The sequence below is a fragment of the Amyelois transitella genome, chromosome 22, assembly GCF_032362555.1.
Source record: "Amyelois transitella isolate CPQ chromosome 22, ilAmyTran1.1, whole genome shotgun sequence".
In the NCBI taxonomy this organism is placed as follows: Eukaryota; Metazoa; Arthropoda; class Insecta; order Lepidoptera; family Pyralidae; genus Amyelois; species Amyelois transitella.
This window is the reverse complement of record NC_083525.1, coordinates 3,580,208-3,604,909: the sequence shown is the minus strand read 5'-3', so window position 1 is coordinate 3,604,909 and position 24,702 is coordinate 3,580,208. Positions and strand designations below refer to the sequence as shown.

Sequence of the window (24,702 nt, the reverse complement as noted above, 5' to 3'; positions counted from 1 at the left end):
TTGTGATATTAACGCTTTGTAACAAAGGATCAGTTCACACCGAGGCGAGATGCAACGCGACGCAGCACACAAATTTTAAAGCGACTCATCATTTTATTTTAGATATTAACATATACATACTTTATGGTACCAAAATACAATACGTATACTACAATTGGCGGACTTATAACTTTAGGTATATTAAATGGGAAATGCTTATAATCGTGGATTCTTTTTCTGGCGTAGGGCTAGCAACATGTCACTATTTGAATGTCAATCCCATCATCCAGCCATAAAGCTGAACGTGGTCTTCCTGTCCTTTCAAGATTGTTGGCTCTATCAACCCCGTTTGGGATAAAGATTAAATGTATGTAGATAAGGATAAGTTTGGTAAGGATGTATTTATTGGTTTTGAGGAAGTTAAGAAATTATGCAACGACACCCATACTTGGAAATAGGTGTGTTGCATAATGCCATCGATTCCTAGAAATGCAAGTCATTGCACCAAACGGCAGTCGGTTATAAAGATCGGATGAGTGGATAAGTATTCGACACGTGCCAATTTTTTCAGGTCAAGATTAAATGTAGCTATTTTATTAAGAACTTCTTCTTGTATTAGACGAAAAATGTAATTTAAAAAAATTTGCTTGTAACGAGTGGCGCTTTCTATCTTTTTATTGGACATCAGCACTGAACGGTTCATCTTAGAACCAACAATGGACTTTTCCTTGCTTTTGAGTGCTATTGAGAACTTAGATTTATGTTCAATTCTACGTTCATACGATCATCTCGTTATTCTCAGTCAAACTAAAAAGCAACTGCAAAAGCAGTAAAGATTTTTCGAACAAGCACTTGTAAGTACACAATATTTTTCGTACCAACCACTAGATGTCACTACTAGCCTTACATATTTTGAATCATTCAGGTTTTGTTAAAATGCATGCAAATGCCTAGTGAAAATGTGTGTCAGTACAATGCAAATTAAGTAATAAAATCCCCATTACATATTAAGTGGTAATTGTAGAGGGTCCTCCTTAAGATAATGTTTATTTTTTATAATAATTTTCAACTCGCACACGTTTATAGGGATCTTGAACTTGACTTAGGTAATTAACATTCAAGAACTTTTACGTAACCTTAAATAAAGTTGTTTATTTTTGGGTCTCGGTAGATTAGCCTAAGGTCAGCGAGACATATAATGACTTAGACATGTATTTCAAACTAAAATGTATTTAGTATCTAAACAAATAAGTGAGAATATTGTTAAGTTTGTTTTTTTTCTCTTCTAAGCTTTATTTCATGATTAAGAATTAAATTGTTACATTTATGACCTAAGTATACTTAGGTACAATAAAAGAATATTGGAACGTAAAAGAAATAGATTTTAAATGAAAGTCATAGTTTTGAAATAAAAACAACTCTTCACTTTTTTACACAAATTTAATAGTAGACAATATGTCAGTAAGTACAGAAATTAATATTCCCTTTTATTATTTAAGTAAGTAATCTACATAGTAGACGTTCAAATGTTAAACTATTCAATTGTATTAATATTTGTAACTAAGTTCATGTGTTCAAAATTTTGCCAAATGCATCATTTACTAATTTTGTATAGAATTTACCCATTAATACAAAAAGGAACTAAAATTAAAACTAAACAACCACGTTACATATTTATCGTATTTTATAGACTAGAAAAGTGATGTTACTTGTAACTATATCTTTGTCAAATACCACTTATATCACAAACCACTATAATATTTTGGTATTTTTATTAAGGACTATAATATGGCCTAAATAAAAAATTATCTATGTCATCTTTCTATTCTGCATAACGGTAAATTAGTTATATTATTAGCTAGTAGCTCCATTTTCGAGCATTTTGTCGATCTTCGCCTTCTCTTTGGCAACCATGTTTCTTTAATCAGATCAGCTCCTTTTTCTCCTATCATTATGACGGGAGCATTAATATTCCCATTTGTAATGGTGGGCATTATACTAGCATCTATGACGCGAAGTCCCTCTATACCATAGACTCGTAACTGTGGATCGACAACAGCCATGGGATCACTAGAAGGCCCCATTTTTGCTGTACAAGAAACGTGATATATTGTCATAGTATATTGTCTTATAAAACAATCCCAATATTCATCAGTAAACAATGGTAGATGCTTGCAATTCGGCAAAGGTTTACTGTGGAACCTTGCGCCGAAACGTTTCATAGCTTGAGTCTCCCCTACAGCCACAGCAGCTTTTACACCTTCTCTTAAAACCCCTACATCATCAGGATGTGTCAAATAGTTGTGATACATCAGTGGATAATCGAAAGGGTTTTTAGATTTTAATTTGATAAAGCCTCTGCTCTTTGGGCGTAACATCATTGGGAAAATTCCGAATACGTCTTGATTATTGATTTCGGCGAAAACCTCATTGTAAAACTCGTCGGTAAGACTGTGGGCTTTTTTAACTTGCGTACCTCCGTCAGAAGGCGTCGAACAAGAAGTCATCATAAACTCCATATCTGGCCAATCATCTGTTTTATTAGCATATTTTGTGTTTATAAAAGCAACCACTTCAAGTCCAATGCTGGAGGTCAAAGGACCATCTTCAGTGACAGCATAACGTAGAGCTGCATTAATATTTACAAGTCTATTCATGACTAAGCTGACGGGATAATCTATTCTAAATAATATTCCTCCAACGGCTATATGATCTTGTAAGTTTTTGCCAACTCCAGGAGAATTATGTACTACATCTATACCCACTTCTTTAAGATGCTCTTCAGGTCCAATACCAGATAATAAAAGAAGTTGAGGGGATGCTATAGCACCTGCCGCTAGAATCACTTCTCTTTTAGCGTAAACAACTTGCATTTTACCATCTCTAAAGAATTCTACTCCAATCGCTCTCTTAGTTTCCTTATCTATTAGTACTTTGGTGACGTGTGCAAACAGTGCGACATGAAGGTTGTGTCGTAGTCTTACTGGACGAAGGAAGGCCTTTGCTGTTGAGCAACGGGTGCCTCGTCTGATGGTGAATTGGTACCAAGCAAATCCAGTTTGTTGTGCTCCATTGACGTCGACTATATCGTAGCCCATCTCTTCTCCGGCTTGGAGGAAAGCCGCGCCGAGAGGAGTGTTGTAAGGAGCATCTTGCACGGTAAGATAACCACCTGGAATTGGTAATTGGGAAACATTCAATTTTATCTATATAAGCAGTAAAGCAGCTATTAGCTCCATATCAGCAGCGATCGGAAGTTACTTATTACGAAAAAAAATATCTAATTTACTAGGGCGGATAGTTCTGATTGTAATCGAATGTTAGGGTTTTGCAATTTTAAGGCATTCGAAGTAAGGGGCATGCACTATAGATTTTTTTGACATTCATACATCAAAATCACGTCTCTCTGCCGGAGGGGTAGATAGAGACTACATCTTTCTACCTGCCATGATCTCTGCTTATGCTTTCAATATTTCAAGCTAGTGTCGCTAGAATTATTATATTCTGTAAATAGGTACACGACGTATCTTGTCAATGCACAGCCAGATTTGTCCCAAATTTTGCATTACCAGTTACAATATAATAACGGAGTAGATGTCGATTAAAGAATATAAAATCACCTGTAGCGTGATATCTTTTATCCCTCGCCAGATAAGGGTTCCTCTGGTCCATAGATTTCTTGAAGTAAGGCAGGACATCTTCATAGCCCCAGCCAGGGTTGCCAAACGACTCCCATTGGTCGAAGTCTCTCTTGTTCCCTCTGATGTACAGCATAGTGTTGAGAACCGAGGAGCCTCCGAGCACCTTCCCCTTGGTCCATGCACAGCGCTTGTCAATCATAGCTTGGCATGCCGTGTCTTGGGGCTGAGTTCTGTAAATTTTTAAATTATATTTCACTTCACAACAAATAAAGTATACCTCAAAGAAAGAGACATATGGCCTAAATACATTTTTGATTAATTTATATGGCGATTATATATATCATCAAAAGCGATCTAGCAGTTTGGCAAATCAAAATAATAGCCGTGAAAATCTATGAATTCTCATTCATGATCTTCTTTAAACAACCCGGCCATAAAGTCCACATAACATTAATTAAATACAGCCTTGCTATTATAATTAATGGACTCTAAACATATTCTTTAAACCTCAGAAACCATAAATACTATCGGAATGTTGGTATTTAATTGCATTATTTGATGTATTTTTCCATGAATTTTAACTTTATCAAATTAGCATTTGACCCAGTCACGGACGCGGGCAACATGAAAACCGGCCAAATGAATGTCAATTTAAATATTTACGGGTTCATTTTATTATACATATATATATTTTACAACAGGTGGATCCCGGGCCCCTACACATTTCTGTGGAGGGTGCGACCGAAAACACGCAGAGATGAGAGAGATTTAATGGAACCATATTTATCCTTTATATTTCTTTTTCTTTTCGAAGGGAGACCCTTTTGACGGACGGCATCTCCTCTCAGAGTGTGGGTCTCCTGGCATCTTGTGTGCCGGCCTACCCACTAAAACCCTTCTGGTGCTCTTTTCTTGCAATTTTGAGGGCATCATATAATAGTAAGGCATTCCACCACGATGCCATCTGGGTAAGTAAGCATAAACATAAGTCCTGACGGGTGATGTCAAAAATACTTTAGACCGCCAAGTTTGCATGAAAAGAGTTATGAATGAAGATTAAGCCAAAGAAGTAGGCAGTGACTGTGACAAATGAAAAGTATCTCTGCCTACCCCTCCGGAAAATAGTGTTTTTATATATGTATCAGTCTATAAAAACATAAGTAAGTCTACCTGTACTTCCAATCCAATTTGCTTTTATGCAAATACAGGGAGAGCAATGGGACATCGCTTATATCGTTCTCATGTCCTCCAGCCTCTAATAAAAGAACATTCCAGCCTTCCACTTCTGAAAGCCTATTGGCCAGCACCGAACCAGCTGACCCTCCCCCCACTATAACAAAATCATACATTTCTCGTAGATTTTTCTGGTTGAAAGGCCGGTTTTCTGGGTCTAACAAGTCGTAGTTGAAGTAAGCCATCATGGCCAGCATAAGGGGTATGAAGGTGAGTTTCCCAATGCCCGCGATGGTCAAGGCTGACTTTGCAGCCGCTGACGCCACTGATACTACCCCCATTGTTGATCAGTGTGTTGTCATTAGACCTGAAATGATATGAATGGTGTGGTTAATATACAAATATATCAAAGAAACATACATCGGTACATTGGCCATGTACTAATCACTCTTTTCTGAGTTGTGTCACTATATTAGTTTCGAGTGTTTATGGTGAGAAAAAAGCATAGTAAGGAGGCCTGCACAATATAGATTCCCCCCGTAAAGGTTGCGGAGGTAAGCGGTAGTCGCTACGTATAAAAACCTGATGTATCCAATCCAGGATCATGGGCTAAGGGGCAACCCGGGCTCCTCTCCAGAGAGATATGGATGTAAACGGGACTAATGCCAGTGGGAACAAGAAGTACACTATCGGCTTAAGATCGTATCTAATTTTATTTTTATACTAGCTGTCCTGCGACTTCGTCCGCGTGGAATAGTTACGAGTATTTTAGGCATCATTGAAGCCCTGAAGGAGGAATAATTATCCCCGTTTTTTTTCACATTTTCCATTATTTTTTGCTCCTTATAGTTGCAGCGTGATGATAAATAGCCTAAAGCCTTCCTCGATAAATCTATATATATAAAACTCTTCCGTTACTGAGTGACTGACTGACAGACAACGCACAGTCGAAACTACTGGTCGTAGACAGCTGAAATTTGGAATGTAGGTTCCTTGGGATATGTAGGGGAGCACTAAGAAAGGATTTTTGGAAATTCAACCCCCAAGGGGGGGAAAAGGGGTAAAAACGTTTCTATGAAAAATCTTATTCCTTGGGTTTATAAACTTGAAACTTGGCATGAACACGTACATAGGCAAGTAAATATGTTTGACATTATAAGTTTTTTCAAACTACCCTCCAATCGTGATTTAGGGGGTGCGATTGGGTGACTGATTTATTAACGCACAGCCGAAACCGCTCGGTATAGGAGTCTGAGATTTTGAACAGAGGTTCCTTTAGTAACATAAGTCAGCACTAAGAAGGGATTTTTGAAATGTCAACCCCCAAGGGGGGGAAACGGGATAAAGCCGGGGCTGCGGGAAAGTTCTAACGAGATACCGTGGCCCCGGAACGCAAAGGGCAACTGAAGGAACGAGGTGGGTTTTATTTTATTTTATTTATTTTATTTTATTTTATTCGGAAAACATACAGTCTTACAAATCTAAATATACAATCCAGTAAGAAACAAATGACCAATTACATGTTTTCGCATTTATATATCTAAAGAGCTTGTCTGTTAAGAGATGAAAAATAATAATAGAACTCGAAAAAACTTACGAGTAAGACCAAATATGTAGCTTACATGTTTAGGGATGAAAACGTTAAAAATACAGAGTTACGTAATATACAAAAAACAAATATCATAAATAAAGAAATATCAACTTTACAGGAGAGATCCATCAAACCACATCTGAGACATAACATTTTTGAATTTATTAACGTTAGAATTAAATAAATCCAATTCGGGGAGAACTGCAAGTTTATTTAAAGCCCTAGAAGATCTTATAAAGAATGAGTTTTGCCTATACTTAGTCAGTAGTTTTAGTCAGTAAAAGTCTGACACTCCCTTCCGTTCCACCCAGAGCGGGAGAGGTCATTTGATGATTTCCCATCCTTAAAAAAAAAGACTTTGTATGACAACTTTCAGTCGTCTCTTTAACATACATAATAACATACATAATTATGTACATACATGCATAACATTAATAACATCACGCCTTTAAATCCCTATTTTGTGTTAACACTACCCATACAAACAGCTAAAAGGAAACAAGTGAAAAGACGAAATTTGTCCGCATCCATTTTCACCTAAATTCTTAACGTTAATGAGATTTACTTTTTATTATCAGGTCAACCTAATAGCCTCACATGTACGTATAACTTCGTAAGAATTTTCTTTCAACTCCTAACCGTTGAGGAGTTGTACCTTCCATCATCAGCTCATTCACATGGGATGATGACTATCAGACTATATTTGTTTACACATGTAATCGATAAACTCCGAAACTACTGAATCGATTTCAAACATTCACCATTAGAAAGCTACATCATCCCTGAGTAACACAGGCTACCTATATTTAATTCCAGTTGTAACAAGATTTCAGCCTGTGGAAGAAAAAGCCCTGTCGAGATCATTAAAAAACGCTATATATAACCGAATTACACGTGGGCGAAGCCGCGGGCGGAAAGCTAGTTTATTTATAATTCAATTTGCTTTGTTTATTTAGTTCCCGTGGTTTAGATATTTATTATGTGACCACCCGATACGAGATGGCGCCTCATGAAAATTTAAGAAATAACATGATTGTATACGCTGGCAAAATTTTTAATTAATTAAAAATTCTTACGGAGATAATGTAACTGAATCCGATGAAAGAGTTATCAATCGTTGCCTTTGTTCGCTTCAAGATGTTGTCTTATCATTTGGTGGCCATTCTTTGAGTCAACTACGGTCTTCCGGAACCACAGGAAACCTCTGACGATCCACAAGTGAGTCGCGCATATTCAGCAGAGACAAGTTATGACGCTGTTGCAATGGCTGAGATCGTACATAATGGTATTGGGATGATTTCCGATGAGCAAAAGTCTGTGTTTGACAACGTATTGAGAAGTGTTAACGAAGAGCAGGGTGAAACATTTTTCCTTGACGCGCCCGGTGGTACAGGCAAAACCTTTTTGACTCGCCTATGGGCTGAGGTCAGAAGGCAAATTTGTGATGTCTCCAATGGGCAAGATAGCAAATGTTGTATACAAAGAGATACTTTAACTTTCCATTATTATAATTTCCTTTTTTTGTCTTTAGAATTTATTAGTTTTTTAACAGCTGCGCCCCCGGGACTTTGATTTTGTAGGAAAAATAAACTATGTTTTATTCCAGGCATTATTCTTCCCGTGTACGTAAATTTCCTCAAAATCCATCCAGTAGAATTTGCGTGATTGAATAGCATCCTCAAATACGCACCTACGTAGTAGGTACATCTTTTTTTTTGCATAATATTAGTTTATGTCAATACAATGCTCTTTATCTAAGCAATCTTTTTATGGAAGCGAAATTAACGCAGGCGAAGCCGCGGGCAAAAGCTAGTGGTCTATTAAAGACAGAATTTTTCAATTCGAAACAGTAGTTCCTGCGATTAGCGTATTCAAACACACAAACTTTTCAGCTTTATAATATTAGTATAGATGAGTGGACCTTTCCGACTTCGTTCATGGTATGTAGCTTTTTACACCCGTAGATAATGTACCTTTTAAACGGTGAAAGAATTTTGATGATCAGTTCAGTATTTGCGAATAACTAATAAGTCCTTTAAAAACAAACAACACCCAAGGATTAAGACAAGCACTAGCACATGCATAGAATTCCAAAGAAAAAAACGATACGTTATTAACGGCTCCGGCTAAACTTAATAAACAGGTTTTAGATGTAAGTCACGGTCAGTACAGTGGGCAACGGATTTAGCCGTTTCCTGGCCGATAGATTAGATGCATAATATACATAACTCAAGGTTGTTTCCTTTCAAATACTTTTTTCTCATTTTTATAACCAAATGAACTGAGAATTCAAAGTTGAAATATCTTGTCTATGCCTACCCCTCTGTGAAAGAAGCGTAATTATATGTTTGCATGTCCTGAGAAAAATTAATCAAAATATTATTATGATTGCCTTATTAAAAAAAAAATACTGCAACATTACTGTACAAACTCTTCTAGAACACAATATGAATAAAAGTTGTTTTTTATTTATATTTATTTAAGTATTTACATATTGCTGTAAGAATAACCAAACTATCAATTCTAGTGAACTATAATTTGTTTTGCACCACTTTTTATGTATACCATACTCGTACATTGTATGATGCTAAGATTTAACGTGTGTAAATAAAAAAGTGTGGTACAAATTATTATTCATCCTGTGACTTTCCATATTCATTTTCTTGTTATTCTGACAGAAACCATGTTTCATTTTTCTTTCTTTCCGTCTCCACTCTCGATTTTAAAAGAAATTCAGTGCACAGAGTGCTAGCAATGTAGGCCAAGTAAGCCGTTGTTATATTTGCAGAGTACTCGTACTCGAGTCGCATGTCGTACCGCGTAACGATTATGTAAGGAACTTGTGACATCGCACGGTACCGCTTGTAACCTTTGGGTCCTTCAATTGTATTGCGCAAGGAAGGGTAACTCGTCGAAGTGCCAATGTGTCTGTGATTAATACAAAATTAGACACACAAAAATATCTTATCAGTATTCGATCTTCGTAACTCTGGGTTTACCTTTAACCAGCTTTTAAAATATGGAGTTCTGTATTCGAACTGTAAGTAAGTATGTTTGTATGTTCGCATTTCCTCAACTATTGGTCCTTTTTTAGGAACTTACTTTATAACCTTCCTCCTGATTCCTCGGAACCTTGAATTACTCGTATGTTTATTATACCGAGCAATCATCCCCGATGCATGGCTGCCATTTCATACAGCATAGAAATTGTCACTTTTAATACGTTCTTATTACTAACACTAATTTGGAAAGTTAATATTGTTACTAACTTAGAATAATTTGGATACACTTCAAAAACGTTGAATACCCAAGTGGTTGTGACATACGGACGGTAGCCGGAAATGACGAAAATATAAAGGATCCGTTTATGAAATTTGTCTGTGGAACCCCCAAATGAAAGTCGTATTATTTTTTTTAAAATTATTTTCACTCTTTAGTCCTGAGATGTTAACAAAAGTTAAAACGCAGAAAGATCGCAGACAAAATCTATTTCGGTGAATTTAAAGCTTAATCATTAAAATTTTGCCATCATTTGTTATTTCGGGGTTATACGCACGTCTACGCCAACACGTGCCAATATCTCTCAATATTCATATAACTTATTCGGATAAATGACAACATGATTTACATAGGGTACTGTCAATATCCATTCTTCTTGAACCTTGGGTCTTCCCGTATAGGTTAATAGACATAATTACGCAAGTTAGGGCATGTATAATGTGGCATCTGCTAATTGTTTAGATTCATCCGTCAAACAGATTTACGTAATTGTCAATTACTTAACTTTTTTTCTAGGTATGGATTGGATATGTAGATGGGCAGAAAAGTTAATGAAACATATTTGTTTTCTGCCTGTATTAATCCAAATTCATTCTATGATCCAATCTATAATTCATATTTGTATTAACCAAAGGCAGCAAAAAAAAATTAAGTGATGTACTGTTAATTTTCTTCCCGTGTGGTTCCCGGCACCAATACAAAAAAGAATAGGACCACTCCATCTCTTTCCCATGGATGTCGTAAAAGGCGACTTAGAGATAGGCTTACAAACTTGGGATTCTTTTTTAGGCGATGGGCTAGCAACCTGTCACTATTTGAATCTCAATTCTATCATTAAGCCAAATAGCTGAACGTGGCCATTCAGTCTTTTCAAGACTTTTGGCTCTGTCTACCCCGCAAGGGATTTAGACGTGACCATATGTATGTATGTTTGTATGTAAAATGTACCATATTCAGTTAAACTGAAGTAAAAATCATATTTGAAAAGGGTTGTTTTAACAGTACAAATAATTAAAATAAGATAAGAGTTAAAAAATCAAATACAAACGTTGAAAAGGTATACCTTATCCGCGGGTGTTTATAATTACCACGTGCGAAGCAGTAGCCGGCTACTAGTGTAACTATAAGCGCATACAAGTTTAATTATTACTGCATCCGACCCCGTAACCTATGGATCCTTTTAGAGAGGATGGATTACGTAAACCAGACATTAAAAACTGATCTGCAGGGTATGTGATGGGAAAGGAAAATAACAACCAGATTCATAAGTTAAAATTATTAATAATTACTGACATCGCAACCAGATTCCGACCTTTCGACTTTTAAAGATGGATTTTGTAAGTATAATTTAAAACATTGATTTTTAAGATATCAACCTGATTGTTGTAAAAGAGCAATGTATTCAGTTTTTTACTTTAACATGTTTTGGGATTTTATGCAATCGAAAGTAACAACTCTATAAAACATCGATGTACAGTGGTGCTAATGAATCTGTTAAATGTCAACAATATTTGCATGTTAAATTGTTGATAGTTTCACGAATAAGCAAGTCATTCCATTTGATTCGTACGAAAGAGAATGGAAAAGTGCTCAAGTCACTTTTACAACATTTAGTTTACGTGTTTTGTACGTATAGCTTGCGGGTGGACAGAGGAAAGTGGGTGGAGCATTCGTAAAGTGATAAAAGAAGGAGCCTAGCCTTTATAAGAAAAATGTAGACTAGGCAAATTGTTCCCGTAAATCTCGTACACGCATTGACGTGTTCTCAGCGGCGCGCGCGCTTTCAGACACGAAAAAAAAACAATCTTTTCCAATAGGCACTATCTTGTTATCCGTTTTTTAAATAAAACATAGGGAGTTAATACATACCTATTTCTACAATTTTTTATTATTGCTGGAACCATATGTTTTACTTTAATTCCCCTCCACCCATTATCAAGATTCCACAAAAAACTTTTATCTTTGTTTTTCGCCCAACTAAATATTTTTTTTTGTTTAATTTATTGGTAGATTACACTATTCTAAACATTGTCTTTTTGAGACTTTTGACTCTGTCTACACCGTGTATGTATAAAGGCGTGATTTCTTTAGTTAACTAATTGTATTTGAATAAATAATTAAAGGAAAGAAGAATTCAATTTATTTTAACAAAGAAGAGAGATTCATCAAGCCAAACATATGTAACTCCTAAACACATCGATGCTATACGCATACTTGATACTATTGAACTAGTGAGAAAGAGGTCGGCTTTTTGCCGGAGTCTATTGCCTCACATCCACCAGACCTCCATCCTATCAAGAGTAATTAATATAGTTCTCATGGAATAAACTCAATAGTCACGGTATTTTTTAATTTTGATCGATTTTAAGCTTACTTTTGCCTATTCCTACGTCTCCAGAAACAAATCTGAAGTTACGAGTTAGTTTTTTTTACACTATAGTATAAATACTTTTGAAGTGAAAAATACATTGATCTATGCTCGAGTTCAGCTTTCTTACAAATGCTCTCTAAAAATAGTGTCAATATAAGTATATACATATGTGTATAATAGGACTGTGGATTCTTTGTTGACTTCTAAATTCCTGATATCTATTTTAAAACCCTCTTTCATAGATATGATCCTTTCACTTACCTGGTTAACTGAAAGAAATCCCTCCTCGGGATAAATCCGCTATTGTGCATTATTGTTTTTGCCGACTATACGTTTTCTGTCATTATGTTAGTACAATAAAGTATTCACTGTGTGTAACTGGCCAGTAACGATGCCTCATTGTGCGTGTTTTTAAAAAGTTACTTATTCATTACATAGAGCTTAGACAGCTCTCAAGAATGAATTGTTGAAAATGATTACGTAAAAGTCTTCCTCTAAATGAAGTCCTTGAAAGCGTAAGATTATATAACAAGGCTAACGCGGATGAGACTGTTGCAATAAGCCAAGTAATACTATGATACCTACGAATTATCTTTACAATTGCAACAGAAAATTATCATTTATTTATTGATTTATTTAAAACTTTATTGCACAAAAAAAATGTACTAAAGGCGGACTTAATGCCGTTTGGCATTCTCTACCAGTCAACCAGCTGACCAAACAGAAAAACTTTAAGTTCATTCATCATTGTTGGGTATTAATTATAAAAATATATATATTATAAACAGTGTTAAGTAAAGAAAATCTGACAAAAGCTTTTTGGAAAACGCAGTGGCTGGGATAATTTTAAATACTCATACAGAAACGGGTTCGACTCCTGATGCGGGAAAATATTTTTACATTGTAATTTGTCTGCGGAATTGGATTTTTATTGTTCTTGAATTCGCCAAAAAAATATGGTATTGGTCTAATAAAGAAAATATTATTAGTTTCTCTAGAGAAATAGTAGTTCGAAATTTTGGATAGAGCTTATTGATTGCAAAGTGTATTCATCGTATTTTGCAAGAGTAACAGAGGCATCATAATGCACTTTCACTGGTCTGCAAATGTAGTCATGTTCAGGTTGTGAGAGACCGCAGTCTTTATGATGCAACCTCCTTTTAAGCTGCATACACACCAGACCAAAAAACCCAACCAATGGCGTACGGCCTATGGCCTACGTTGATCCAATTGTGGCGGTTTAATGAATAATTATCGGAAACCGTGCCGTGTATTCCCTGGCAGATTAGGATATATCCACTCCCACTTTTTTTCCATGAATGTCGTAAAAGTAGACTAAGGGAGAGGGTAAAAACTTAAGATTCTTCTTCTGGGCGATGATAGGCTAGCAACCTGGCACTAATAATCTCAATAACATCATTAAGTCGTACAGCTGTACGTGGCCTTTCAGTCTCTTTAGGTCTGTTGGCTCTATGTACCCCGCGAGGGATAAAGACGTGGTTATATTTAAGTTTCAGACAAAAAACTCTGCTTTACTTCACTGTCGGAAACGACGTGAAAATGCAGCCATGTTGTGAGAACCCACAGGTATCTGTGATGCAACGCCTTCCACTTACCTTGGTCGGATTACCTTTTATAGCTCAGTAAACTCGTAAGTCGATATTGGTAGTTGCTGGTGTCAGGATAGACTTGCTTTTGGGATTGGTCAAGTGCATGCCGAATAAGGACTTACATTGCAATATTATGTTAGTTACAAAGTGTGTTTTCATGATTAACCACTATCATGTCTATAGGAAAAATGGAGAAGGGAAATGTACTGGTTCCATAAAGACGATACAATAATAATAAGGATACTTCTTCAAATAAAATAGTGGGCAGAGGTGGACCACCAATGGATTTGGTAAGCCAGGATTGCACACAAAGTTACTCCTGTCTGACGTTCGCAACCTTTGAAGAGTTTAGTTACACATTCAGTTACTCAAACTTTCTTTTTATAAGGGAACCTAACCTTATTTCCGACGCTCTTTAAAAAATGCAAATAAATGCGCTCTACAAATATCTAATAGTAACTCTTTACGTCACGAAGAATAAGCGCATGCGCATGCGCGTTGAACTCTTTTACTTAGACCGTTTTACCTTATACGCTGTAGCCTCGACGGCAGCCGAGTATGACAAAAAGATGACACAAAGAGTTAAATGCTTCACAACCGGCCCCAAATAGTTTTACGAGAATTGTATGTCACATAATGTTTAGTACATACATATGAATGTTTTTGTATAGTAAGAATGGTGTCCCCGTTTTGGCAACCTGTCTGTTATTGCATTCATAGCAAGCAGTGTGGTAGATTTCATTTTCTCTTAAAAAATATACAACAATATTTGTATTGCTGTATATTTTTTTGTATACGTAAAATATAATAACATGTTGCATTTGAAACTTTAGGAAGGACATACTTTATTAAAATTATTAATTTATTTCATATTGTATTTGAATGTCAATCAATAATATTTTGTTTAAGTGTACAAATTGCAATGCCCTTCAGGGTTCATTTGGGCACTGTATTGGATATTTTAAAAGAACTTTGCACATCAAGAAAAATCAATAAAGATTATGAGTCACGAGTCAATGTGCGAGCGTCTAGCACGCTGCACGCTTATTTCTTCGCGTAAAGCTGTCAAAAATATTAATATCGAATAGGCAGGTCCTGGAGTACCTAAATTAAACTGTACATTCAATTCAATTTCCTTAGCGTTTCGTTACATACATCTGTCTTTTTCCCACTTAAACACTTATTCTAATTGCAAGAAAAAGATAATAAATACACAATTCAGAAAAGGGTACTGATCAAGCAAATGTTGGATGTCATCAAATTATTGCATATTGATTGACGAAACACTAACTGGTAATTCACCTTTTTGGCACTTAAATTGACACACAACTTGAAATTTCACGGCTCATGTACATTGTACAATAATAAATATTGTGTAATATGAGTAGAAAGACGACAGTATTAAACGCCGCTTATTGATTAATGTCAAACGTTATTAATTTTCAGCACTTTACAAAACAGGACCTCTCTCTGTCTAATTTTTACGTGTTCCCAGTTGCACTCTCCGCTACACGAGTACACCATATCTTTCGCCGATAAAAGAAATAAACAATGTCATGTTGTGCAATAACCATAACCCAAGCTGAGTAAAATCCCCAAAAAAAAAGTAAAATTTGTAGAGTCACAGAGGTCAAAGAAAGTAGCTCCGAGTATTTATCTGACCCTATAAAGTAAAAGAGAGACTAGTATGAAAAGAGGTAAATATGGCCAGGTCTTATTTTTTAAATTCATCATTATGTAAGAGAAAATATGTAGGTCTCATTTATTATATAATACCTATATATATACATTAGGGACAATAGCAGAACACTTCATAAAACTGACGACAAAACCTATATTAATGAGCTTATTACGAAATTTTGCATGATTCATCTTCAATTGCAATCTCTAAGCAGTTTATTAATTTAAATTAAATAATTAACTAGCTATACTATTTAGTGCGATTGACGTTATAAGTAACTATAAGCAAATAGTTTGTAAGATTCCAACGATGGCTCGATTTTAAATTATATGCATTTATATCAACTAAATAAGTGGGCGACCTCCATAAAGCTAATAGTAAGGTTAATTCTGTGTCCAAATATCAAGTTTCACGTTATAATAAAAAGAAAAACTGCGATAGTTTTTCGCGCGATAAAAACGGCGTCGCGCTCGCCACGCTACGAGAGCAGATATGATTCACTTGCTGTGCCCGCAACTTCGTCTGCGTGGAATAGTTGTTTTGGGCATCATTGAAGCCTTCAAGGATGAATATTTTTTTCACATTTTCCATTATTTCATTGTTCCTTATAGTTGCAGCGTGATGTTATATATATGATAGCCTAAAGCCTTCCTCGATAAATGGTCTATTTAACAGAAAAATATTTTTTAAATTCGAACCAGTAGTTCCTGAGATTAGCGCGTTCAAACAAACAAACTCTTCAGCTTTACAATATTAGTATAGATAATAACTACAAGCGGAACCGACGGTGATTAACGTGATATGTGAGCACACTTTACCTTTATCGTGTCGGTTGTAATTCCTTTATTAGAACCTTGAAGTTCTTTTTCGCTGTTTAATTTGTTACTGATTATCTATAATAACTTATGTACTAAGAAAAGAGTAGTTGGGACATGGGCGCGGTAGAATTATATCTTTGAGTCGGTCGAACACGGTGAAACATCTAATTCGGCTATCTAGAAAACAAGCTATACTTATGTGTAGTTTGTTTTCTAGACGATCTAGGGGTTTTCTAGATCATCTGGATATGGAACCGTAATCCAAAATGGGTTAGGTTCCTCTTTAAAGGTTATGGATGTCAGATGGGAGTAGCTTCGTGTAAAAACTCCTCCATAATGGATAAATTTCAGAAAAACTCGTTATTCAAAATTCAAAAATCTAATTCTAAAACTATCTTTTTAATATGCGAGCCACAAAATATTTGTTTGTTGTTTCTAATTGTTAGGTATTTTTGCAAAGTTATACATAAAAATTCCCAAACTATTAAACTTAAGAAAGTAAAATCCCTTTCATTCTTAAATGTGTTCTATGAATGTATGTATGTATGTCGCATGTATCGTCAATCGCTTGATTGTTTTTATCGCATCACTAGAATCCGCATAGATTGAAAGGTTCTCACTAGTTGCAATATTACATGACTCTTCGTTCAAGGCCTATTGGTAATCGCGATGCATTACTCAATTGGTACTAAAGACAAACACATCATTTTATTGTTAACAACTTAACGTTGATAGCAGTCGAGTGTCATAATGGTTGGAGAAATTTCCCCCTACTATGCAAGTTAATAATATAAGTTGGCTTATGTTTTATCGCAAGTCAAAGATACATCAATCAAGTTCTATCAATGGAACTTCTTAAATGCAATGATCAAATTCGATTTATTGACAAAAACGTTATCACATTCGACTAAGCTACTTAACGTCCTTAAGTCAGACATATTGTCAGGTTGCTCATCGCCTAAATTAATTGCTTATTTTCGTAAAAGCTGCAGTGAACTTGTCACCGTCAATGATATGGTCACTCGACTATTCAGCCCGCCGCCATTTTGGCTCATTTAATGTTACATTTACGGATTAGTAAAGGAAATATCTTCCTCCCGTGGATTTCCAAAAGAGACGGTTAGAAAATCATCAAAAATAACTTGACTGCGCGTAACCAACTCTTAAGATATTTTTCTTTAGGATTGGTAATTCCGATACAATCTGCATTAAAGATTGGACAATTGACAAAAATATAAATAAAAACTTATTTTAACTTCTTAGATTATAAGTATTCAATATTGATAGATAATTGATTGAATTAAATAAAAATTATGTATCTTACTGAATCGAGTGAATAAGCTTATTATATATTTTTCTAGATAGGTTATATTACTCAACGTTAATTCGGTTCGATCAGAATTCTAAGTTATACTTAGACGTTGGCCTAGTCTAGTGGTACGAGTTAGCTAACATGTCCTTCGTAATGTATATCCGTAAAGATAATAGGAATACCAAAAAGGAAGACAGAGAAGTAGATTCGTTTGTCTCTGCCTGCAATATATTTAAAACGTATTACAGATTATTTTTATCCCATAAATACGAGTATATTGTATCTAGGTGTCTAATTATTTAAATATTGTTTGCGCACTTTACATTTAATTTGAAAGCAGTCGAGTTTAAGTTTTTTTTTGAGTTATGTTATCATTCATCTTTTCTATCAGTTTTGACTTGAATGTGGGGAACAGGTGAGTTCAAATACTCTCTTAGTTCATAACTCGACCCGGGCTCTAGAGGAGCGAAGAAGCAGCCAGTTCTGAGATGCTGAGTTAAAGAGATAGCGGTGGCAGTCAGCTTAGAAAAGGTGCCAAGGTTCAGGTTCCTCTCTGTAGTTATAAAACGTGCAACTATCTGTCATTCTAGTTCTGTAAATGAAACTAAGAAATATATATACAAAATCAAACAGGATATATTTTAAGCTCCTGTGGAACTTAATTCTGGAGAATATCGGAACAATATTAAATCTCATTATTATCCACACTAAGTTAAAAGAGTACATACAAATATAGAAAACTTACCAGAAAAAGTTTCCCCGCACGCCTTTCCAAAACACAGCCACTAAGATAATTTTCTCTTTAGAAATCACTCGTAACCTCGGAAATGTCTATACAACGATACTGCTACACCATATCGCGCATTTTCTGATCGAATTAGTTTACCGGGCTTTTTCAACTTTTTATGTAATTAATCCTTCATTGATAAACTACTTAAAATACTCTTAAAAACCTGCAAAACACAAATAAAAAAAAAATATCTAAATAAATCTGGCCACTAACACAAACGCAAAGAAAATAGTGAATTATTTTTTTAATTTTGTCCCGTGACGTTAAAAAAATAGGCCGCGACAATGCCGTACCACGGTTGCAACTTCCACGCATGCGCGCTCTCTGTACACTAAACTGCACTCGTGATGTCGCAGGCAGGGCTTGCGTAAAGCCGTGCCAAGTTGAACAGGGCGCTGTCAGGATCTTTTGGTTAGGTTTGTAGGTTAAGGTTTATAATAGTTAAATGACGGTTAACAATGAATGATGACACTGTTAAGACGTGTGCCCTCTTGATTGTACACTGTACCTTAACACAAGAGGGGGTGTTATAATGTTTCCACCACGCTTTAGGTCAACCAATCAGCACAAAACATTTAATTATTAATATGTAATCTTTCTTATTTACTTTTTTATATAAGAGAATAACAAACAGTTACTTGATAGCTTATATTATAGTTAAAATTATAAAAAAATACAAATTTCGTAATTACGTTACCCGCTACGTTGTTCACAAATCGAGTGTTTGATTATCAATTAAAAAAAAAATAACAAAATTCTTTTTGGTGGAAGAACTGAGGTGCACTATTTGCATCTAGCGGGAAGGTGTGAGTGTCTTTTCTATACGACAGAACTAATCAAATAATTATAAATGTGGCGTGTAGTATACATCTTGTTAAGGTGTGCAATAAAAGAGTATTGCAAAAATTTCTGCGGGAACAGAAATTTTCGAGGTTTTCCTTTTAACGGAGCCACTGACGTACTCATGAAGTTAATTCGAAAATGTGTTGTAACAATTAACACTAATATACTCGTAGTATGAACAATACGAAATGCATATATTTTATGAAGCAACTCAAATTTGGAAGTGTTACTAATCGGAAGGTTCTTATTAACCCAGTCATGCGCTTTCAATACTAATACAAAGTAGTCAGAAATTGCGATTCGCAAGGAAGGATAAGGATTTGAAGGTTAATCGAGGATGCGCAAACGGCACGAGCATACGTGCCTATTATCACCTGTATTTCCTTGCGCTTGGGCAAGTGTGTTATGAAATGTAAGTCACTATCCCAGCTTAGTTGCTTTCAACCAACGCGCGATGGGATAATGCGGAGTGTTATGAGTTTAATATAATCACGTTTTTACCCCTTTTGGAGTGGTCAGAGCCAAAACTATCCCACTACCAAATACCTTCCTTCCGAATGTACAAGCAAATCATGGGAGAAATGCCCTGCTCTCACGTTTGCACTCTTACTGAGCACCGTTTCTTGACTCCCTACAAATTTCTATAGAGTCCCTTTAGATCTGACAAAGCCAACAGGACTGAAACGCCTCGTTCAGCTGTATGGTTTACTAATACGTAAATACATATAGTCACGCCCATATCCCTTGCGGCATAGACAGAGCCAACGGTCCCAAAAAGACTGATAGGCCACGTTTAGCTGTGTGGCTAAATGATAGAGTTGAAATTCAAATAGTGACAGGTTGTTAGCCCATCGCCAAAAAAGAATCACAAGTTTATAAGCCTATCCCTTAGTCGCCATTTACGACATCTATAGGAAAGAGATGGAACCACATAGGTTGATTGGCTTGGCTTATTGATAAAATTCAGATTCAAATAGTGACAGGTTGCAGTTAATTAACCTTTCCGCGATTGTCTTTTACAATCTGTACCAAGAAGAGAAGCTGCAGCTGGCACACAATGATTATTTTTCTTCTCTACCAGATTAGATTACTGTTTTTTTTTCTTTACTCAAGAAACTTTCCAGCAAGAAGGCTCGGTCTCTCAGCACCTTAGCTTACTAACAACTTACTTAGCCTCCCGGAAGAAAAGACAGAGACTAGAACATCCCAGTAACCACGATCATTTCATACTATTTTCTTCATCCACTAAACTCTTTATGCAAGCTCATCGCTTCCACAGCAAGTTATTCTTAACAATTGCGCAATTCAAGTGTTGAAATAGTCAACTTGCCTCTTCACAAACCCATCTCTATATTGTTCAACCACATTGCACATTACATTCAATTTTGAATTAGAACCTCTTCGGTAAGGCATTGTCAAGTTATAGTTTCTCAATAGTTTGAAATTTTGCCAACAATAAAAACTTACTTTTTTATTTTATGGCACACGATTTGATTGTACTTTTCTATTAATTTACTTCTATGAAAAAGATACACAGTAGTATCAATCACTGTTAAGAGAAAATCAGTTTACAGATACATAATAGGCTCTACAAATTAAAATACAATAAGATTGTACAAAATAAAATAAAAACTTAGCCGCGTTCTGTCAGTCGCATCCCGCTGAAATAATTCATTTAAAAAGCATTTCTTATAAAAATAATTTATTTTGATAAAGAATCTACATAAGATTACAATTCCGTTAAGATTACAATTCACTATGTTGATCTAACCAAGTATTTTTAATCATATCAGCGCCTTTCTCTGCTATCATGATGGTAGGAGCATTAGTGTTTCCCCTTACTATCGAAGGCATTATGCTTGCATCAATAACTCTTAAACCTTTTATTTTTCTGACTCTGAGTTCTGGATCTACAACAGCTGTGTCATCATCGATTGGACCCATCTTCGCAGTACTTGTAGGATGATATAGTGAAAACGTTAATTCTCTTGAAATACATTCGAGAAATTCGTCTGTAGTTTTGTCGAATTTCTTACAAGCATCTAAATCAAGCCATTTTAGTTTAAATTCAGCTTCTTTGAATGGTTTGGTATCACCTAACTTGAGACTGTGCTGTTTTATTGCTCTTACAATCGTTTTTAAATCTTCAGGATCCTCAAAATAATTAGCGTAAATTAAAGGATAAACACTGGGATCTTTGCTTTGAAGAAGAATTCTCCCTTTTGATTTTGGTTTCAAAACTGAATTGTATACTTTCAGAACAAAATTATTGTCACACATTTTATGAAACTTTTGGATCACTTCATCAGACAGTTCGTGTTTTTTATACACATCTAATAAGTTGTTTATATTGGGTGGAAAAATAATATAATGGTATTGCATATCTGGGATTTCCGACTTTGGATTCTTTGTATCTACAAATGATACAACTCTATGCGGGCTAGTATCTGAAAGTGGGCCACGTTTTTCTAAAACATACTGGGCAAACGCAGCGATGATATTAGGTAAAGATGTTAAATTTCTGTCCCCTTCCTTAATGTAGTATATAGGAACAAAAACATGATCTTGTAGGTTCTCTCCTACAGGCAAATCTGCTACTACTGGAATGTCTAATTCTTCTAAATGCTTCTTTGGTCCAATACCTGAGAGTAGTAATAAATGTGGTGAATTGATAGCGCCCGCAGATAATACTATCTCCTTTTTCACTTTGATAATTATATCTTTGCCATCTTTACTAATAATAACGCCTTTCACTTTATTCGAGTTAGGCTCAAATAAAATTTTGGTAGCGTATGCGTTTTTGATAACATGCAAATTCTTTCTATCCTTAATTGGGCTGAGAAATGCCTTGGCAGTACTATGTCTAGCACCATTTAGAGTCGTGCTATGTGCCAACATTACCCCCATTTGAGAGTCTCCATTAACATCCAAATATTTTAATCCTAGTTCATTAGCAGCCTTAATCATAACGGTTTCAAAAGGATGCGGTTCTGATTGTTCTACATTTAAATAGCCTCCTGTAGCATGATATTTGTTTGTATTGTCAGTTAATACACCAGTGAAGTTTTCACTTTTCATAAAATAGGGCAATACTTCTTTGTAACTCCAACCAGTGTTGCCTTGTTGTGCCCATTCGTCGTAGTCACGCTTATTGCCTCTTATATAGAACATGGCATTAATGCTGCTACTTCCTCCAAGGGATTTACCTCGCGGCCAAGCGCATGACTTGCTTTTATAACCACGACAAGAGCCTTCTTGAGGCTGGTTCCGATAACTCCAATCTTTTTTGGTGCCCATGTTAGCGTAGAATAGTTGCGGCATCTGAAATAATAGGAAACAAAATTTTGTGATTTCATCGTTGAAATAGCTTATTTAAATTTTGTTTGTATTTCTACAAAGTTAGTTCCGTATTTTGTTTTGTATTTATTAAAACAATTACCTCTGTGGTCAAAGATGGATTATCGCCTGCTTCTACTAGCAATACTTTCCAGTGAGGAACTTCACTCAAGCGATTTGCGACCACCGACCCTGCTGAACCGGCTCCGATCACGATAAAGTCATAATTAGGATCTGAAAATAAATGATTTCAAAACTCATTATCATTTTTTTTTTATTTTTAAAATTAATTTTTAATTTTCGCGTTGCATTATATTATATTATTATTATTATATTAACGCGCGCGTAACGTATGTTTATTATTGGGTCGTTCGGTGACCTCGGATCATTGTTACATGATTTGAAACGTCCGAGATTAAATAAAGGTACGTAACGTGGGTGTTTAATACCTATTGTATTTTAATATATTTTTTCATTTTTTACTTATTTTCTTTACCCCAAGTAAAATTAATTAAGTGTGCGACACAGGTTACAAAGCTTACATGAGCATCATTTCGTTGAACATCATTGTTACATCTCTCTACCTCTTTTTGACATTTCTCTTTAGAGTTATATCTATAGAACGTCTGTGTTTCTACCTGCCTGGCAGTGGCGGCACGCCCAGACATTTGTTCCCCATATAGGCCTGCAGGCTTCTGCAAGCCGTGTTTTTTGCATTTTTTTAACCCATAAAGAAATAACCCTTCAATAGATTCGTAAACTTCTCTTTACTTATCCATTGCGCATTGTCATTTTGCAACATACATTTTAATTGGAAGTCCATACCTTCAAGAACTACTTGAGTTGCATCTTCAGGCCACAAATGGTCGCCAACTAACGCGCAGTGGGCTGCTAAGAACGCCTGAAGTGCGTTTACGAAGACGGGTCCAGCCACCTGGTAGCTGCTCACGATCTGTGCAGTTAGGGCTGGGTCACACGCCCACATTTTTGTGTACGTATCTGAAACTGAAATTAGGTTTATTTTTTTTTTGATGAAATACTAATATTATTAAGTATAACCTTTTACGGTATTTGCGGTTTCTTGGTTGCACTCTCCACTGTGTACGCTTCAAGTTCAAAATTAATTATTTTTATTCATGTTATTGAACATCTCGAACAATAATTGTCATATCTTTTTGTTCGACAACATTGATTGACGTCGAACAAATTACTTTAAACTAAGTTAAATCTTCTGTGAATAAGAAACGGTAACAAACTGTACTATAGCATTTTCTTCAATTCAATTCAATCCAGACTTAGGATTAGAAATATACGATGTAATGTGGACGAGAGAATACATTACTTAATCGAACGCTAGCTTAGACACCGAAAACTATCAGCAAAATCCCTTTTTTTAAAATTGCTCCACCTATAATTACAGGTGTTATACAGACAAGATACTTAAATCTGCAAACTTGTATCCTGCAGACTAATTCCTTTTATATATAAATTAATGATTTTCGATTAATTTTGGTAAATATTTAACAAATTACTTTCATTGACCGAACATCTTGTAAGATGTTTTGTATACTAAAACCGAAAACCAAAGCAAACAGCTTGTACTATATTATTTCATTCATTTGCGACCTTTTGTTTAAGATAGCATTATTTGCCTATTATTAACCATTACTATCTATTATCTCTCCCTTATCATAGCGTTGCATCCTAATAGTTTGCTTCAAAGCATTTTATTTGTAAATTATAACTTAAAGACACCGTGTAAGTATTTTATAATTTACAAGTTAAATGGTCTGGCAAAGTTTTTGGAAAAATAATAATTTCATGACATACCTAAGAAACTTATTTTGTTGAATGGATTATATTTTATGTTAGTACCTACTTAGAAGAAAATATACAAATATTTTCAAACGACTATGATAAAATCTTATGTATGTACATTTATCGCATCTTTATCTTTTAAGGGGTAGACAGAGCTGACAGTGCCAAGTGCCATCATAGCTTAAAAGAAAGTGCCCAGGTTTAAAAAAAAAACACTATATAATCCTTATAATTTTCTACCGTTCTTGTCAAGATACTTGTTGCTTGACTTCCCAAAATGGAGTGTAATGATTTCCAGTTTATGCATTGAGCACAAATGTACGTGCAGATTTAATATTGCACCATTACTACAAAATGCCTTAACCGGTTTTTTACTTGTCAGTAAAATAAAAAAATCCGACATCGTTTAAATAATCATAAATAAAAAGTGTAAAATCATAGATATGTGAATAAAAGCAAA

General features: G+C 35.3%; 3 protein-coding genes across 3 annotated transcripts in view; 1 reads left to right on the top strand and 2 right to left on the bottom strand.

The window, feature by feature from the left end:
• LOC106134167 (flotillin-2) overlaps window positions 1–24,702 on the top strand; it is a 187,284-nt gene that overhangs the window by 108,895 nt on the left and 53,687 nt on the right. The window lies entirely within an intron of this gene.
• Window positions 1,555–18,598, bottom strand: LOC106142715 (glucose dehydrogenase [FAD, quinone]-like). The gene is made up of 5 exons (XM_060950642.1): window positions 18,539–18,598; window positions 18,201–18,408; window positions 4,791–5,160; window positions 3,600–3,850; window positions 1,555–3,151 (listed from the first exon to the last, which is right to left on the bottom strand). The coding sequence occupies exons 3-5, from the start codon at window positions 5,132–5,134 to the stop codon at window positions 1,794–1,796; spliced, it is 1,953 nt and encodes a 650-aa protein (XP_060806625.1). The 5' UTR covers window positions 5,135–5,160; window positions 18,201–18,408; window positions 18,539–18,598; the 3' UTR covers window positions 1,555–1,793.
• On the bottom strand, window positions 20,829–23,409 carry LOC132903180 (glucose dehydrogenase [FAD, quinone]-like). Its single transcript, XM_060950720.1, has 3 exons — window positions 23,250–23,409; window positions 22,528–22,658; window positions 20,829–22,409 (listed from the first exon to the last, which is right to left on the bottom strand). The coding sequence occupies exons 1-3, from the start codon at window positions 23,407–23,409 to the stop codon at window positions 20,835–20,837; spliced, it is 1,866 nt and encodes a 621-aa protein (XP_060806703.1). The 3' UTR covers window positions 20,829–20,834.